The sequence below is a fragment of the Leptopilina boulardi genome, unplaced genomic scaffold (genome assembly GCF_019393585.1).
Source record: "Leptopilina boulardi isolate dan_hultmark-lab unplaced genomic scaffold, ZJU_Lbou_2.1 LbouV2_223, whole genome shotgun sequence".
In the NCBI taxonomy this organism is placed as follows: Eukaryota; Metazoa; Arthropoda; class Insecta; order Hymenoptera; family Figitidae; genus Leptopilina; species Leptopilina boulardi.
Window position 1 is genome coordinate 2,090,908 of NW_026137778.1, and position 19,213 is coordinate 2,110,120.

Below are 19,213 nucleotides of genomic sequence, written 5' to 3' on the forward strand. Positions count from 1 at the left end.
TTATCTGCGACAGTTGTGTTAATAACTATGAAATAATAAATGTTAAAAATTTGATAAGACAAACTGATTTTACTGAAAGTTGAAAAAATCGTCATCACTATAAAACCTGCTCTATTAGGAAACAAACAAAAAATACAATGCCTATTTCGAATGTTAGTTTCATAAATAAATAATGTCTATTTATTTATTTATTGTTAATGAATTATAGATGATTGATTGAACTTACCTTTAATGATGTTCAATCGTAATTTATTTTATGCCTCCTCTGACTAAATCAACGTATGTTTAGTCTAAATATAAAAAAACTGATCGTTTCACCACAATAATTTTTAAAATACTATATTCTATGAAAAATCGCAAATATTCATGATTGTAACAATATATTGATTATTATCGATCCAATAAATCTTAACCGAATTTCTGTTTTTAAAAAATGAATGAATCATTGTTAAAATAAATTCTACGATGGTCGATGTAATCTATTCTTGGTGAGGCGTATAACACAATTACGATCGAAAATCATTTAGGTTCGTTCGTTCGCGTTAAAATTTAATTGCATTTCGCCGCTTCGTTTATCTAGATCAACATATGATCTCTTTTTTCAATATTTTGTTTTTACAGCTTAACTGACTATTTATACTTTTTATTTTTCTTCTTTTGCCTACTTTTTTTGTCTATTGTCCGATGTTTTATCAAAAGGTACGGTGTTTATTTTAATATTACTTGCGATGTGGAACAGTGACATTCAGTAATAATTGGATCAAATCGTAAAATTTATGATTAGATATATAAAAAAGGGTTTCATTGAGTCAAACTAACATTTCGTCGATTGAGAAAGAACGTGTTGCAATTATTTGTTCTATATTATGATTATGAAGAGATACCGTGTATAGAGTTATTCATTTAGAAATTCAAACAGGAAACATTTATAATTTAAACGCTTCCTACAAAGTTGAATTATTATAATAGACGTTTCTTTTATTTGAAAAATTTTCACTACAACCAGACACTTGAATTCGTGTCAAGGTGACAATAATGCACAGCTTATCATTTTTTTTTCCTGTTTCGTGCACAGAGCAACGTATTTTTTTTTGACGTTCTTAAAATTACTGTGATGAAACGATCAGATCCACGTGACTTACATGTTGATCTAGAAAGACGAGCCGGCGAAATATTTCTTCTATTGCGTGTGATTCATTAAACGTGTGTTACCTTAATGGAAATTCCACAGTCCCCTACTACTTCTTTCTGCTTCATCTGCTTACTAATGCTGCATTCCCAAAAAATATACTATTTAAAAATTGTTAGCTACTTCATTATTATTATTATAAATAAACATAAATTGCTTTTTCAAAAATTAAGGACCAGAAAGAAAAGTCAAAATTTTTACAAGGTAATTGTGAATATAATTTTTTGATATAGACGCTGTTTTCACTGTTTGGGTTAAAATTTAACTTCGTGCAGATTAAAGGAACAGGCTAAATTTGCGTCTGCGCAAAACATTCGTGTACACTCGTGGCCAGATATGCTCACACTTTTTTGTCCTTTTCTAATTCACATGTTGTCATGGCAACACGTGCGTTATAAAAGGACAAAAATGTTTAGGCATATTTGGCCACGCGTGTACACGAATGTTCTGCGCAGACGCAAATTTAGCCTGTTCCTTTAATATGCGCGGAGTTAAATTTTAATCGAAAATTTTAATCTACTCAATCACCAATCAAATAACAACTATAAATATTGCCACTAACTAAACATATATATGCTGCTAGATCTGGCCAATTGCATAGCAAAAAGCCATAAATAAAAGAAGAAGAAAATTTTAATCTGAAGCCAGATTTGCTCCACTACGTCAGGATTTTTTTCTAACCTCAAAAATATGTCAAATTGAAGACTTGTCATGATTGCGAAAAATTTTCGATTCTCAAAATTCAAAATGTCAGAACCAATGTAGCAGTTGTTTTTTTTAAATTATTACATAGCACGACTTCTTGCTGTGAGGTTACTGTAAGGATATCTGTAGGGTTTGTAAAGTTACTGTGTAAGCCTACAGTAAACTTCAGGTCATCTTAAAACTTCCGCCATTACAGTAAGCTTACACAGTAAGGTTGTGGTAAGCTTACACGGTAAGGTTGTTGTAAGCTTCCCGTAAGGTTACTGTAAGGTCACTGTAAACATAGAATGTTATTAATAAATAAATTTTATTAATATTTATGCGCAATAGTTTTCTATGGCACATACGGCTGCGCAGTAAATTTTTTTTAACAAACACTATTGGGGTTCATGAAGTACTTTACCAAATATATAATTTTTTATAAAAAAAATTTATAATATAGTATATATTATAATATAATTATTTTTAATATATTTTCTTATTACTCTATGTTTACAGTAACCTTACAGCAACCTTACAGTAACCTTACGGGAAGCTTACAACAACCTTACCGTGTAAGCTTACCACAACGTTACCATGTAAACTTACCACGATCTTACTGTGTAAGCTTACCTTAGCTTTACTGTGTAAGCTTACTATAATGGCGGAAGTTTTAAGATGACCTCAAGTTTACTGTAGGCTTACACGGTAACCTTACAAACCCTACAGTTATTCTTACAGTAACCTCACAGCAAGAAATCGTGCTATGTGGCTATTAATCTTTGGGGTCGCTGTTTACGAACCTGAAGTAAAATTTTTTAACTCCAACTTCAGATTCGTAATTATAGCAATCCCAAAGATTGATGGAAACCAAGTTTCATAAAAATGTAATAATTTAAAAAAAAACTTCTATATTGGTTCTGATATTTTGAATTTTGAAAATCTAACTTGAGATTCGTAATCAGAGAACCGAAAAAAACCCCATGATATCAAGTTCAAAAGAATTTCATTACACCTCTTCAATTTGACATATTTTTGAGGTTAGAAAGAAATCCCAACGTAGTGGAGCAAATCTCGCTTCAGATTTGTTTTCAACGCATTAAAATACATCAGAAAATCATATTCACATTTGCCTTGTAAAAATTTCAATTTTTTTTTGTGATCCTGTTTTATTAATATTATAAAATCAATAAAAGTTTGTTTTGTCTGAATTAATCGTACTTCGGGTTTTTTTTTCTCAATTCTGCGATAAATTAAGGTTATGTGATTGTTGTGATTTCACATGTAAATATTCTCCTCATATGGTTTTCTCGCAAAATATTTGATAGATTGAGCTAAAATTTTCTGAAAAACTCAAAAATAGTACAAAGACTCATACCAGAGTAAATGTATCAAAAAATGTATTTTTAAAAATTGCATATTTGTGAAAACAATACGATTTTAGTCATTTCCACAAGCATGCAATTTTTTAAGAATAAATTTTTGAAAAATATATTAATGTACTCTGACGGATAAATGAATACTATTTTTTGAATTATTCACAAAAAAAATTTTAGCTAAATCTATTCAAGTGTTTTGCGTAAAAAAATAGCGGCGAATATTTACAATGTGAAATTACAACAATGACCATAAACGATTATTCAAACAACGAAAAACATACTTTATAATTTTTGGTTGCTTCACGTTAATTTGTTGCCAGATTCCACTCTTGTTATCTCCCGATGAATCGAAGTCGAGATTTTCATTCAGATCCTATAAGCAATTAACGAGAGAAAAAAATGAAATTAATTTTATCAAAATAAGAAAAAGCTATTAATAAAAAGGCCATGCATTGTTTATATTTAGGAATAAGGAAATTATTTTTTCCATATAACGAAGCACAATAAAACAAAAGCTGATATACAAGGCGTGAAAGCCAGCATGGCTAAACTGTTTTTTTTTTTTTTTTTTTTTCCATTTCAATACCTTTAATAACTTGATATAGTTATATTTATTCCAAGACTCCAACATCTCGAGTTTATATCCAATTATTGGTGATTTTATTCAAATAAGCGAGTGTTCAAAAGCTTATATAGAAGAATAATACACCGAGACGAAAGGAAAGGTGCTTAAATGATAATATTTTGAAGGAAGTAACATGAAAAAAATATTGTTAGTGGCATAATAGTGTATTTACATGTTGGCAGGTTGTGTCGTGTACTATATATATATATAACACATTGATATGCAATCTACTAACCAATCGCAGTTTTGACAAGTGTTTCGTACACAAATTGACAAAATTTTAACTTTGCAAAAAACTTGCTAATAAAATTTTCAAAAAGTACAAGAGTATAAAAGGAGTGTTTGCGTTTTTTTTTCTCTCTTTTTTTTAAGAAGAAGACACCTTTCAGCCTTTGTCATAAAATGTTTCCGAACTTGTACAATTTGACTATATATATTTCTCATTAGTATTCCGATTAAGATTTATTAATAACAAAATTACAAAATAGTGTTTTCAAAAAATCAATCGAAATATTTATGAGAAAATATGAATTACAATTAATATAGCGCCGTTTTTTTTTTATTTTCAATTACAAATATCTACTTTCACCTGATTTACATTGAAATCGACAATATTTATAATTATTCTAATACTGATTATTGTTATGTATACTTTTGTTTTTATCGAGTCAAGTATACATAATTTATCTAAGCCTTAAGTTATTCCCTAACACGTTTTATTTAACAATCTATAATAAGGACTTGTAAAATATTGAGGCTTCGTTCGATAATAATCGACGTTATTCATTAGAAAAAAAAAAAATTTCTTGACCAAATTCATTTCATATCATCCGGACTGGACTCGGTCGAGACTAAAATTCAATTTCGCAAATATTGTTTTTCGAAATTTTTTTTTTTTTTTTAGAAAGATATAAATAATTTTGCATTTGAAAAAGTTTCCATTTTTCTTTCAAAATCTGTTGAGAAAATTAAAAAATGTTCAAAAATAACAAAATGGCGGTCATTTTTATAAAAAAAAAAAACTTTAAATTGAAATTACTAAAAAATTCCAATTTTTTTTTGTAGATTGTAGATTGTATTCAAAAATACGACTTTTTCGACTTATTTTAATATTTTTAACATTTTTTTAAAACATTTTTAAACAAAATACGTTTTTTTAGTATACAATGCAGATAATTTTAATGAAATTCTTCACAAATTAAATTACACTATTTTTTAATTAAAATTTTAATGAAATTTAATAATTGTTTATAATTTAAAAAAAAAAATAACAAATATAATTACCAAAAAATTTTAATTCAAAATCACTAGAAATTTAATTATTTGCAAACATTTTAATTATTTTTAATGATTTATATTCTTCGAAAATTCAATTATTTGAAAGCATTTTTCAATTAAAAACTTTTGAAATTTAATTTTTGTATGTGATTTTTAATAAATTCTTCATCAACAGAAATCACTAGAAATTTCTCTTATTATAATTATTGTCTGAAATTTAAAACAAACTTTTGAAATTCAATTACTTTTAAAAATTTTTAATTAAAAGCTTTCAAAATTTTATTATTTATAAATTTTTCCATATAAAATTTTTTGAAATTTAATAATTTCAATTATAACTCTTCTGAAATTCAATTATTTTTAATGATTTTTATAATATTCGGTGGAAATTCAACTATCTGATACCGTTGTTTACTTAAAAAGTTTTCAAATTAATATATTTTTGTCCGTAATTTCTAATAATTTTTTAATGAAATCATCAAAAATTTTAAATTAAAAATCACTTGAAGTTCAATTAATTTCAAAAATCTAAATTTTAAATCTTTGAAAATTCAATTACTTTTAAAAAATGTTATCTAAAGTTATTTGAAAAATTATTTTTAGTTCTGTAAAATTTAATTATTGTCTGAAAATTAACAAAATCTTTCGAAATTTAATTATTTCTAAAAATTTCAATTTTAACTCTTCTAAAATTATTATTAAAAAAAATTTTTAATATAAAAATCTGTAAAACTTGATTAAGTATTGCCTGAAATTTTTTTCACCATCAAAACTAAAAACTGTGCCAAAATTTTTAATTCGGATAAATTGCTTAAATCAGACTTGAAAAAATTATAAAAATGGAACTTTAAGAATTTTTTTTTAGAAATTTGTCCTACTTAAATAAAATTTTGAAAATTTGTCTTACAATTAGTTCAATTCTGAAATATTCAAAATAAATTTTCTCGATAATATTTTTATATAATTATTCTCATTACAAAATTAATAAAATGAATTTAATATCTAATAATACATTAGTTCTTAAAGTAAAATATTAATTAACCAATTAAATTTTGTTAAAATAAAAAAAATCAACTTTCTCGCCTTTTTTTGGAATAGAAATCGATTAAAACGACTTTTTTAATGCCTTAAATTCGATCGGAGCCTTGTATAAGAATTTAACGTGTGCCCGATTCTGGTAGAAAAAAACAAATTTTTTTGTTAAAATTTGCATGTTTCTCAAAAAGTACACTAGTTATAAAAAAATTTTCCTTAATAAAAGTTGTTTCACTTTAAAAGATGTGGAAAAATATCTGTTGTCATTTTGTGTTTTTACGGAGGTTTTTGCTGATAGGGAGGTTAAAATTTATAGTCTTCTGCGGATTTAATTAATTAATATCAAGTATAAATAACAAAAAATTAAAATATTAGGTATATAATATTTTAATTGCTTGCTATTTATACTTGATATTAATTAATATTAATAATAACTAATTAAATCCGCAGAATATAAACGGAACAACTTTTATTAAGGAAATTGTTTTATAACCAGTGTACTTTTTGAGAAAACTAGAAATTTTAACAAAAAATTTTTTTTCTCTTTTACCAAAATCGGACACAAGTTAAATTCTTATGGAAAATATTCTTCAAGGTGAAGATAATCCACAAAAAAAAGTGGGGTTTTTGAGTAATTTCAATTTAAATCTTTTTCTATAAAAATGACCGCCATTTTGTTATTTTTGAACATTTTTTTTCATTTCCCCAACGGATTTTGAAAGAAAAATAAAAGCTCTTTCAAATGAAAAAAGAAAAAATGATAACACTTTAACTTTAACTTTATAACACTTTAAAGTTTTTTTCCCCTAAATTTTAGATAAACGACGTTTCAGACTTAGAAAATAAAAATCCTTATATTTTTCTTTAAAAAAATTTGTCGGCTAAACAAAAAAAATAGGTGTCTAAAATTCTTCGGAAAACAATATTTTTGAGATCGAAATCGAATTTTACTCTCGATCGAGTCAAGTCTGCCTGATTTGAAATGAATTTGATCTCATTGGAAATCTATTTTTACTGTTGTCTTATTATGTGTAATAACTTAAATTGATAGATCAGGCATTCCCTTCATACAGAGTGGTTTTATCGCAGAGGGCTATTGTGACCACAGGACAAGGTACCCTGTGATCACTTTCTGAATGCTATTTACGACATGATATTGCCCTTAATATTTTAATTGCCGTGCTAACCTCTCCACTTTCCAGGTGGCAGAGATCGTCCTCGTGTTGTTTTTTCGAATTCTCAGGCATAATGTCATCCAATATTTTCAACTCACGTTGAGTAAACATTATATCCAATGCTTTTCTTATTCCAATCATCACTACAAGCTAATCAAAAAACAAATAATAATTTAAAGAAAACATAAGCAATAAAATCTTTGATTTACATAATTTCATTTTTGATAATTCATTTTACTTACCATTAATGGAAACAGAATTGATGTACTGTGAAATGATTTAACTAACCATAGACATATAAGGCATGTCAGTTGAATAAATGTAAACATGTGTACTCTTTTCAATGGAACCTGAAAAATATTATTATGTTTAAAATTTCAGCTAAACATAGACATATTTTCAAAAAAAAAAAAATGTATTATTTATATTTTATTTTTATATTGATAAGAAAAGATCAAAGTCAGAATTATAATTTAAAAAAAAAAATGCTTTAAAGTATTTAAGAGAAGGATACACCCACATTTTCTACTATATCAAGAAATCATTTTAAAAATTCAACAAAACTATTTTTATAATAAAATACATAGAATGAAATTTTCCTCCCGAGTTGCACATACTATTTTTTCTAACACACGTATACCGAAAGTACAAACGTGGTAGTGTGGATACTATTGATGATGGTATGGTTGTTACTGGTAGCAGTATAGTTACTACTGGTGGTGTACCAGACGTTTGAGATTCACTATTGCTCATACTTTGATTAATATTTAATACCTAATAATAACATCACCGGGAGGGAATGTAACTTTCCCTCCCGTTAGTCGGAAAAGACATACTTTTCTCCCGCTACACAGGTAAGAAATGGTGTACTTTCGGTGCGTGTGTTAGAAAAAAATATTTTTTAACCGTTTTAAATTTCTGTTCTATTTTTTTAATACCCAAATGATGCAAAAAAATGCAACCTTTTTAGATATTTTTTTAAATAGATCAAAGTTGAGGGTGGTGCCTTCCCTTAATTCCTCGTAAAAAAATACTATAAAAATATAATTTTTTTGAATTTTGAAAAGAATTTTCTGATCTGTTGCTATTTTGATATTTTCTTTTTTTTATAAGAATTAATTTTCTATATTTTTACCTGTCGAAGAAACATGTAGTCCGGCTGATATTTAACAGGCATGAAAATAATGAGTATTCTGTCGAAAAATTGAAGACCTTTCAGTGACGAAACACCCATATAGAGAAAAACTCCAAATAATACTGGCATTGGAATTTTCCTTAACAGTGGAGTTAAAAGAACAGAAAGGCCAATCATTAAAAATATTAAGATGTGAGTAACCCTTTGCTCTCTAACACCTAAGAATTGTGGCTTCTCCCCTGGCGCTGCACATTCTGATTCCAATTTTAATGAATTAACATGATTAATCGAAAGAACAGTTGCTGCAACGAACCACGGCAAACCCATCACTGTGCATATTTGAATTAAAATCGCCAGTATAAAGAGATCCAAATGATAACCACAACCTTTCTGATGAATAATTAAAAAATATACACAATTAGATATAACATTAACAAAAAAATTATATTGGGCAATCCATTATATTTCATCTAAAATTGCGGCCTACACCCAGAAAAATGGTATATTTGTTTTAGAGCATAATAAATATTTATTTGATTTAAATAAAAAATTTTATTTGATTTAAATAAAAAATTTTATTTACGCCAAATAAATAGGCTAGTAGGCTGTGAGACAAATATACGTTTATTTAACTCAAATATATTTGGTTCAAATAACAGATTTTTCTGGGTGTATTGTTTAGAAAAATTTTATAATTCGTTGTAATCATTTTTTATATCCCTACAAATCATTTTTGACAATTATTTAATAAAATTAATATTAATTTACAACTAGCAAAATTAAACGCGCGCAAGCGCGCCAAATTGAGTATTTAATTGTTTGTTATAAACAAATTAAAGTTTAATATTATCAATAATAATTTAATTTATTAGAATATTATTACATATTAAATAATAATAATGAAAATTATATGTTTACAGGCCTCGGATTATACGACTTTTATCGACTTATATTAATAAAATTCGACTTTTTTTTTACATTTGAAAAAAATGTAAATAAAATACATTTTTTTAGTATAAAATTTATAAATCTTCTTCAGATCTTCTTCAATTCAATTATTTAACAAATTTTGAACTAAAATGATTCTTCACTAAATTAATTATTTTTAATAATTTTAATGAAATACATCACAAATTCAATTATATCAAAATTATTTTTCAATTAAAATTTTTATGAAATTTAACAATTGTTTATAATTTAAAAAAAAATATCACAATAAAATTGAATTATTTTTTAAAAATTTCAATTCAAAATAAACTAAAATTCAATTATTACCCGAAATTTTAATTCAAAATCAATTAAAAATCCAATAATTATCCAAAATTTTCAATTTATAATTTAATTATTTACCAAGTTTTCAATTTAAAATGAATTAAAATTCAATTATTCTCAAAAATTTGAATTCAAAATTAATTGAATTTTCAATAATTTGAATTTAAAAGCGTCTAAAATTTAATTATTTCTAAAAATTTTCCATCGAAAATTTTTTTTTTTGAAATTTAATAATTTCAATTATAACTCTAAAGAAATTCAATTATTTTTAACTATTTTAATAATATTCTTTGAAAATTCAACTATCTGAAACCATTTTTCAATTAAAAATGATTTTCAAATTATTGTATTTTGTCCCCATTTTCTAATAAATTTTTAGTGAAATCATCTAAAATTTTAATTACAAAACACTTAAAGTTTCAATTAATTTCAAAAATCTCAATTTAAAATTTTTGAAAATTCAATTAAATTTAAAAAATGTTTTCCAAAAATTGTTTGATAAATTATTTTTAGTTCTGTAAAATTTAATAATTGTTTGAAAATTAACAATGTCTTTTGAAATTTAATTATTTCTGAAAATTTCAACTTTAACCCTTCGAAAAGGATAATAATAAAAAAAAAATTTTATTTAAAAATCTGTAAAATATTTTTGTTAAAATAAAAAACAAATCCACTTTTTTTTGGAATATAAATCGACTAAAACGACTTTTTGTGTCTTTAAGTTGATTCGAGGCCTGTGTTTTTATAATTAATATTTAATAGGTATTCGTTGGCCCCTGTTACCTTAAAAATTAATTTTTAAAAATAAATTTTTTTCAAATTACTATCTTGTACGAAATTTCCAGGCGCATCTTTTTTCTCATCATAAATTTTTTGTATTTGTATACAATTTTTGAATCAATATACAACTTTAAAAAAATTTCGTTTGTAAACGTTATGTACTTCAGCTTCGTGAATTGAATTTTCGAATTTGGAATTTTAAAGAAACTTATTCCGAAATTTGGAAACACTATTATACAACTTTGGCAAAAATGAGAAAAAGAATCGTCAAAATTTGACACGTCATAAGATTACTATTCAAAAAAACACGTGAAATCAGAAAAGGCCAACTTCAAGTTAGGACAGAAGGACAGACCAAGCATTTTATTATTATATAATTGTCAAATTAATATTTTTTCCATGCGACTCATTTATTTTTTAAAATTCATATTTCAAGGTAAATATATAAAATTTATTAAATAAGTGCCAAAAACGAATTGTATACGGATATAAAAAAATGATTATTTCGAATTATAAAAGAATTTCTAAAAAAAAAATAGGTCGCAACGAGTTTAGATGAAATGCAATGGATTGACTCACATTATTTATGAATGACATGTATCTTTACCTTGAGTTTATTCTCTTTTCTGTTAACAATTACTGCTGTAATTTGTTGATCCATGAAAATTAAAATTGTACCTAACATGGCTGGAAGACCTGCAATAAGTGCACTCCACCATGGATTGTCTTGGAAAGGCCATATTATCCAGCCTCTACCATGTAATGTTGGTTTAAACTCATTAGGAACTTCCAATTTGGGTGTACTAATGCCTACATAGTAATCTAAAGCCGACATTGAAAAAATTGCAATGATAACGGCAAAATCGCTTACAATTTGTCTTACCTGAAACATAAATTTTCTATTATGTGCGTTGCATGACCTTAAGGAGAATTGTTTTAAATTATCTAATTAGATATTTTTTAATTGCACACGCAGAAAAAAATAGATTCTGTTAATTAAACAATTGAGTAATTTTATTTCGACTTCTACTTTGACTTTAACTTTAAACACTTTTATTTTCATTTTGAATCTTTTTTAGATTAAGTTTTATAAATAAAATAACAAAGATATTTAAAAAAACGAAATAATAAATAAAAGATAATTAACGAAAAGAAATAAATCAATTATTTTAATACTTGAAAAATTCAATTTAAATTATGAGTTTTTGTTAATTTTTTAACAATAATAATTGCTTCTAATATTCACTTTGTTGTCAATTTGTAAAAAAAAAAGTAAATAAGTTGTATTAAAAGAAAGATTTTTTCTTCTTGGGTAACCAAATTAAATTTTTTACTTAATCACTATTGACAGTATTTATTCAAAAAAGTTTGGGGAATATTCACAAATTATTGAAGAAAATATATTCATTACAATTTTTGGATATTTTCACCAACTTTTTAAATAATCTTCGTAAATTTTGGTACGCATGATTATGTTCTAAAAATCATTAGTCAGAATTTTCATTTTGTGGAATTTCATTTGTTAGAATTATTTTTGAGCCGAGTTTTTATTTTTTCGAATATAATTTATATTTATATTTATAATTTCGTTATAATTTCCATATAACCGATTTTTCATAATACCGAATTTTTACTTAACCGTAATATCATTTAAGAGAATTTTCTAATTCATAGAATTTTCATTTGGCCGAACAAACAATCGACAGAAAGATTTCAGCGCGATTTTTAAAATCAACCAATCAAAAATTATCCATAAAATTGTGATTGGTTGATTTTAAAAATCGCACTAAAATCTTTCTGACGATTGTTCGTTATCGGCCATTTGCAGTTTTGGACAAATGGAAATTTTATCAATTAGAAATTCTGTTAAATGATTTTTCGGTTAAGTAAAAATTTTGTAGTTTGAAAAATTGGTTATATGGAAATTACATCAAATAATAATTCGAACAAATGAAAATTCGTCTGAAAGAAAATTCTATGCAATAAAATTCTAACCAATAAAAATTCTTTAAAATGCCTATTATGTTAAATGAAAATGCGAGTAAATAAAAATTCGAACAAATAAAAATTCTGTGAAGTGAATTTTCGATTATATAAAAATTCTGTAATATAGAAAATCGTGTTGATGAAAATTCTGCAAAATTTTAATTCGAACAAATAAAAATTTGGCTCAAAAATAATTATGGCAAATTAAATTCCATAAAATAAAAATTCTAAGTAATTATTTTTATATCATAATCATGCGTCCCTAAATTTTCTTGAGAAAAGAATTTGCCACAAAAAATATAGAATTTCAATTTTCCTCAAATTTAACTTTCTATTAAAACAAACTGAAAAATTTTTGTTTGTATGTGAAGAGTATTTAAAAGAAAAAACTTACTTTAGATGGAAAAAATAGAGCATTTTTAAAATCCTTGAGCTCAACGGACATCAAAAATGTCCCCACGAAGAGGATAATTGACATAAGGAACACATCGGGTACATAATTGCAGTGATCACCGATCATTGTACCATTGTTGTTCTAAAAAATATAATTAAACACCTTTTATAATATTCAAAAAAAAAAATTCAAAACTAAATAACTAATTATTAAAATAATTAATAACTAATTCTATTAACTAATTCTATTTAACATGTTTCTCATTTCTTTTAAAATTTTTGCATGATATATTTTTCTACAAACTACCTTGCAAGCAATTTTATCCATTGATGTCCAGTTTATATTGTCATAACTAGATGGAAAGTAATTATCTGACGGTTTGCATGAACAATTATAGTTGAGTCCATCGCTACCGTGCGTATTTATTGGATAATTTTTATTTATCGATAGTACATTTTCAACCGCCTAATGGGATATAAAATATAAATAATAAAATGGTTTTTTTAATAAAAAATAATTATATATATTCAATTAATTTATTAAATTAAAAATAGATTTATAATATTAATCGAAATACTCACTTTAAAGATAAAAATAAAAGCTATCAATGTAGCAAAATTTTCTTCGGTAAATCGCGTAATATAACACACAAAAGCGCTGGCATCGAGTGCAACAAGAATAACTAAAATTACACTAATCCACGTGCCAATCCAAAATCGAAATGACATGTAATTCCAAGCATACTCTCTAGAAATTAATAAATGAGAAATTTCATTGAAAGATTTAATTTAAAAAATTGAGACGCATAAAGTTAATTTTTTAGAATTGTGTTTTAATAGAATTTTATTATGTATAGAATTTTTATTTTTTGTTGTATAGTAATTTAAAAGAATCTTAATTTTGCAGAAAAATAATTTTACAGAATTTTAATTTTACATAATATTCATTTGTTCGAATTTTTATTTAGACGAAAATTAATTAGCCATTCGGCGTGAAATTAAAATTTGACCAATCTAAAATTATCACAAAAATTGGGATTGGTCAATTTTAAACTTAACCTCAAAATAGTTGAGTCAAATTGATTTTCTGCCTAATGAAAATTCGAAAAAATGAATATTCTGTAAAATTATTTTTGTGCAAAATTAGGATTCTTTTAAATTACTATTCTGCATTAAGGGTATATGGGAACCTCCCACGTGACCTAGTATGGGAAAATGTGTTTTGGTAGTATACATTTCACTCTAAAATGAAAAAAGATTTTTGTCTAAAATTTTGAGGGATGATAGATTAGGGTACAAGGAATCTCGCTGTTATCCGAAAAGAAAAAAAAATACATATTTTTGCGTTAAATTAAATTTAAATTTGCGCCAATTCGAGCAAGTGGCCGCTGAATGAACTATGATATAATACATTATTTTACTATTTATTGCTTTATTTTTATTATTTTTGCGTTAAGTTATGGTAAATGAGTAGAACCTAGCGAGATTCCTTGTACCAAACAAAATCATTTCTCCAAAATTTTAATCCGAAATCATTTTTTGAGAAAGTTTCAAACCACAAAAAATCGTCCTTTGCCAACATACCCTTAAGAATATTCTACAGAATAAAATTCTATTAAAACATAATTCTAAAAAATTAACTTGAGTACTTATTCATGCGTCTCAAAAAAATGTTTATTGACATTTTATTGTTATATTCATAAACCTACTTGCAAAATTTGAAGACAATTTGTTCGAATACCAAAACTGGTCCAGTTGAACCCAAAATTGTTAGAGGTTGACCAGAAAAAAAACCATAACCAATGCCACATACAAAGCCGGCTACAAGAGATTCCATAGCAGCCATGTGTTTATCAGTAGCTTCACTTAGAAGACCACCAAATGTGATTATAGGTGCTAGACATGCGAAATAGAGAAATATGAATGATGCAACACATTGTAGTGCCAATGCGTCTTTGAAGTCAGAAAAGTAAAAAGGAGTTTTCCTCTTAACATCATTAATTAATCCTCCAAATAGTCTACCAGTTCTTGATAAACCCGATTCTTCTCTTAGCTTTTGTTCGTCAGCCTCCTCGTTAACTTCTTCCTTTGGCTTTTCTTCCTTGGGTCTTTTTCTTGTATCCTATGTGTGATAACTGTTTTATAACGTGAAGCTGAATGATAATTGCATGCAAACACAGTACATTTATAAATATATGTCAATTATGTCTGAATGGGACGCATGATTATCCCATAAAAATCATTAATTAGAATTTTTAAGACGCCGAATTTTCATTTGTCCGAAATTACAAATGGCCGAATAACAAACAATCGCGTCGAATTTTTCTGTTGATTGTTTGTTCGGCCATTTGTAAGTTCGAACAAATGAAAATTCAAACTAATGTTATTTATTTGTTTATTTATTTATTTATTTATATACAAATCTCCGCGGTCCAATAAGGACCATAAAAGGATAACAAAAAATAGCGAGAAATATAGAAAAAATTTCAATAAAACATAAAGAGATATTAAATTAGATATTAATTAGATAATTAATAATTAGATAATTAGATATTAAAATCATTTTATTAATTCTGTAATGATAATAATTCTATATAAGAACATTATACAGAATTATTAGAAATAATTGAATTTCAAAAGATTTTGTTAATTTTCAGAGAATAATTAAATTTTACAGAAATTTTACATAGTTAAATTTTCGAAAAATTTAATTTAAATTTTAATTTATTACCACTGAAGATTTGGAAAATAATTTAATTTTTAGGATTTCTTTTGAAAATTTGGAAACTAATTGAATTTTAGTTGATTTTGGATTGAAAATTTGGAAAATAATTGAATTTTAGTTAATTTTAAATAGAAATTTTTGAAAATAATTTAATTTTAATTAATTCAGAATTTAAAATTTTTTAAATAATTTAATTTTAGTTGTTTTTGAATTGAAATTTTGGAAAATAATTGAATTTCAGTTCATTTTAAATATAAAATTTTCAAAATAATTGAATTTTAATTGAAAATTTTTCAAATAAATGAATTTCAATTGAAATTTTTGAAAATAATTTAATTTTTGTTGATTTTGAATTGAAAATTTTGAAAATAATTTAATTTTAATTAATTCAGAATTTAAAATTTTTTAAATAATTTAATTTTAGTTGTTTTTGAATTGAAAATTTGCAAAATAATTGAATTTCAGTTAATTTTAAATAGAAAATTTTGAAAATAATTGAATTTTAATTGAAAATTTTTAAAATAAATGAATTTGAATTGAAATTTTTGAAAATAATTTAATTTTTGTTGATTTTGAATTGAAAATTTTGAAAATAATTTAATTTTAGTTAATTTTAAATAGAAATTTTTGAAAATAATTTAATTTTAATTAATTCAGAATTTAAAATTTTTTAAATAATTGAATTTTAATTAATTTGGAATTTAAAAATTTTTAAATACTTTAATTTTAATCGAAATTTTGCAAAATAATTGAATTTCAGTTAATTTTAAATAGAAAATTTTGAAAATAATTGAATTTTAATTGAAAATTTTTAAAATAAATGTATTTCAATTGAAATTTTTGAAAATAATTTAATTTTTGTTGATTTTGAATTGAAAATTTTGAAAATAATTTAATTTCCCGTGTGGAAAAGTGATGTGGGCCCCCAGCGGGGGCCCTTATGGATCGCCCTCATGCCATGAGGGGCGCATATGGATGATCCATAGGGGCCCCTCATGGAAACGACATGCTCATCGATGAGGGCGCCCGCATGGGCGATCCATGAGGGTGCCCCTACGGGCGCCCTTATGGGCCCTCACGTTTGCCCTCATCTTGCCCTCAAGTTTGCCATAATGTTTTTTAATCAATAATATTAATAATAAAAGTTAATTAATAATAAATAAGCTTAAGTTATGAATAAATAACATATTTATTTAATAATTATTCAATTTTAAATTAAATTCTTACTCAAATTGAATTTATTAATTAACGTTCTAATTAATTAACTGTCGGATATAATTAAAAGTAATAATAAATTAATTAATTAAAAAATTAAAAAATATGTAATTTATGCATACTATTAACGGATATTTTCATTTTTCAATTAATTCATACATAGAATTAATGATTAAACGCAAACCTGAGAAATAAATAAATCTAACGCATGGGGGGAATCGAACCTACGACCTACGGACTATGAGTCTAACGCTTTACCAACTACGCTACGCACGCTACTTCAAAACGAATGCTAACTTCTTGATGCTATTTAAACTTCAAAAATACCTAACAAAAGAAAAGTGCTTAACATCATTTAGTTAAAGTTAAGATATTAAATTATATTTTCCAATCAAATCCAATTTATAAAATATAATTAATTATATGCTTTATGATTATTATCATGAATCATCTCAGGTGAATTTTCAAAAAAAGTGTAAATATATTTTTATTAAAAACGCGTTTTTCGTTGTTTTGAATCATTGGAAACATTCATTTTTTGTTGATAAAAAAATATTTGATTTTTGGACTTAGAAAATTTTGCTAATCGATCATGAGGGCGATCCATGCGGGGCCCCTCATGGATTCGCCATATGGATCAGCCCTCATGGGCCCCCGCCGGGGGCCCCGAACTCTTGAGGGCAAGATCGTGGCGTTTTCCACACGGGTTTAGTTAATTTTAAATAGAAAACTTTGAAAATAATTGATTTTTGAATATTTAAATTTCAAGTGATTTTGAATTAAAAATTTTCGGTAATTTTATTTGATAATTTTTTATTTGAAATTATAAACAATTATTAAATTTCATAAAAATTCGAATTAAAAAATAGTTTAAGATAATTGAATATGTGAAGAATTTCATGAAAATTATTAAAAATAATTAATTTAGTGAAGAATTTTAGTTAAAAATTTGTTAAATAATTGAAATAAAGAAGATGTGAAGAAGATCTGCATTGTATACTAAAAAACGTATTTTGTTTAAATTTTTTTTTAAAAAATGTAAAAAAAGTCGAAAAATTTTTATCAATTATTAATTTGTACAAATAAAAATTGTAATTAATGATTTTTATGTGAAATTGATGCGTTCCGTCTGTATCAATAATTTGAAGCATAGATAGACAGGTTTATAGTATGAGAATTTCAGACTTACTAAATCAATTTAAACGAAAGAAATTGACATCGTACATTTATAAAATAGAAGGAAAAATAATTGGCAAAATGATCTTCTTACCGGAATTGCAGCAGGTGGCTCTATTCGAATAGTTGGATCCCATTCGCCTGGAGGTAAAACGGTAACAGCATCCAAAAATTCATCTACTCCTGCTAATAAATGATTTCTATTTTTTGCCTTATAAGCAACGTCGTGGAAAACTTCATCTGACATTAGAGTTGCCATTGCCCTTCCTATCTCATGAAAATTAGATATACCTCCCTGAAGAAAATAAAAAAAATTTCTTTCAAATCAAATTTTAATGCTTCAACAATAATATAAAAGTGAATATCATATATGAACGGATTCATAACAAATCATGCAGACATGATTTTTTTCATCAAAAAATAATTTCGAAAAATGTATAAATTCTTGCTAATGAAATTTTGTCATATGAAAATTCATAACAAATTAATTTTAGAACTTATTCTCGTATGATTGTATAATTCTCACCGTTGGTCCAAGAAGAACAAAAATGAATCTTGTTGGAACAGGAACTTCGGTTAAATCACCCAATATGAAAGCTTGACTAAGTCTTATAAAAGCAGACAACGTCTTGTCCAAAAAATCAACTTCTCCCACTAGAATATTACTAGCCTCGGCTCCTGGTGGTATTTTACGCATAAAATGAGTATTACCCTAAAATTGTGAAAAAAAATAATAATCACTTGCCAAATTGCAAAATCTCAAAGAAAAATTTTAAAAGAAAAGACAATACCTTTCCATTTTCTAATCCAGAGGAACTATGATTCCTGCTAATGGAGATACTGCTAGGGCTTCTATCCATTCCATTATTGCTTGGCTCTTGACCTGAAATATTTCTAGCTTATTGCCTACTGCTTTAGATTTTATATTTAAAAAAAAACAACCCCTTTGTAAGCTACAATTAATTTCATGCAATGAAGATAATAATTAATCAATATGTATATAAATTCTTGACAAGCAAAGCATTAAGAATTGGAGAATATTTTCTGTCGCATAGCACCACACATGCCCATAACATAATTTCCACAAACCAATAATTCAGTGTCATATATAAATAAAATATCAAATACTACTAATTGATATATTTTATCAGTAAGTAAAAAATTTT

The 19,213-nt window shown here is 25.3% G+C and overlaps 1 protein-coding gene across 9 annotated transcripts in view; it reads right to left on the reverse strand.

Annotated features, from left to right (window-relative positions):
- Window positions 1–19,213, reverse strand: part of LOC127279785 (sodium bicarbonate cotransporter 3) — a 55,656-nt gene that overhangs the window by 3,386 nt on the left and 33,057 nt on the right. For all 9 annotated transcript variants that reach the window (XM_051302347.1, XM_051302346.1, XM_051302350.1 and 6 more), the window contains 13 exons: window positions 18,839–18,930; window positions 18,574–18,759; window positions 18,142–18,342; window positions 14,641–15,053; window positions 13,514–13,679; window positions 13,239–13,397; window positions 12,933–13,073; window positions 11,160–11,435; window positions 8,501–8,890; window positions 7,608–7,715; window positions 7,378–7,515; window positions 3,534–3,625; window positions 1,213–1,270 (listed from right to left, as the gene is read on the reverse strand). In XM_051302347.1, coding sequence (XP_051158304.1) covers window positions 1,213–1,270; window positions 3,534–3,625; window positions 7,378–7,515; window positions 7,608–7,715; window positions 8,501–8,890; window positions 11,160–11,435; window positions 12,933–13,073; window positions 13,239–13,397; window positions 13,514–13,679; window positions 14,641–15,053; window positions 18,142–18,342; window positions 18,574–18,759; window positions 18,839–18,930 — 2,420 coding nt within the window. The remainder of the gene's footprint in view (window positions 1–1,212; window positions 1,271–3,533; window positions 3,626–7,377; window positions 7,516–7,607; window positions 7,716–8,500; window positions 8,891–11,159; window positions 11,436–12,932; window positions 13,074–13,238; window positions 13,398–13,513; window positions 13,680–14,640; window positions 15,054–18,141; window positions 18,343–18,573; window positions 18,760–18,838; window positions 18,931–19,213) is intronic.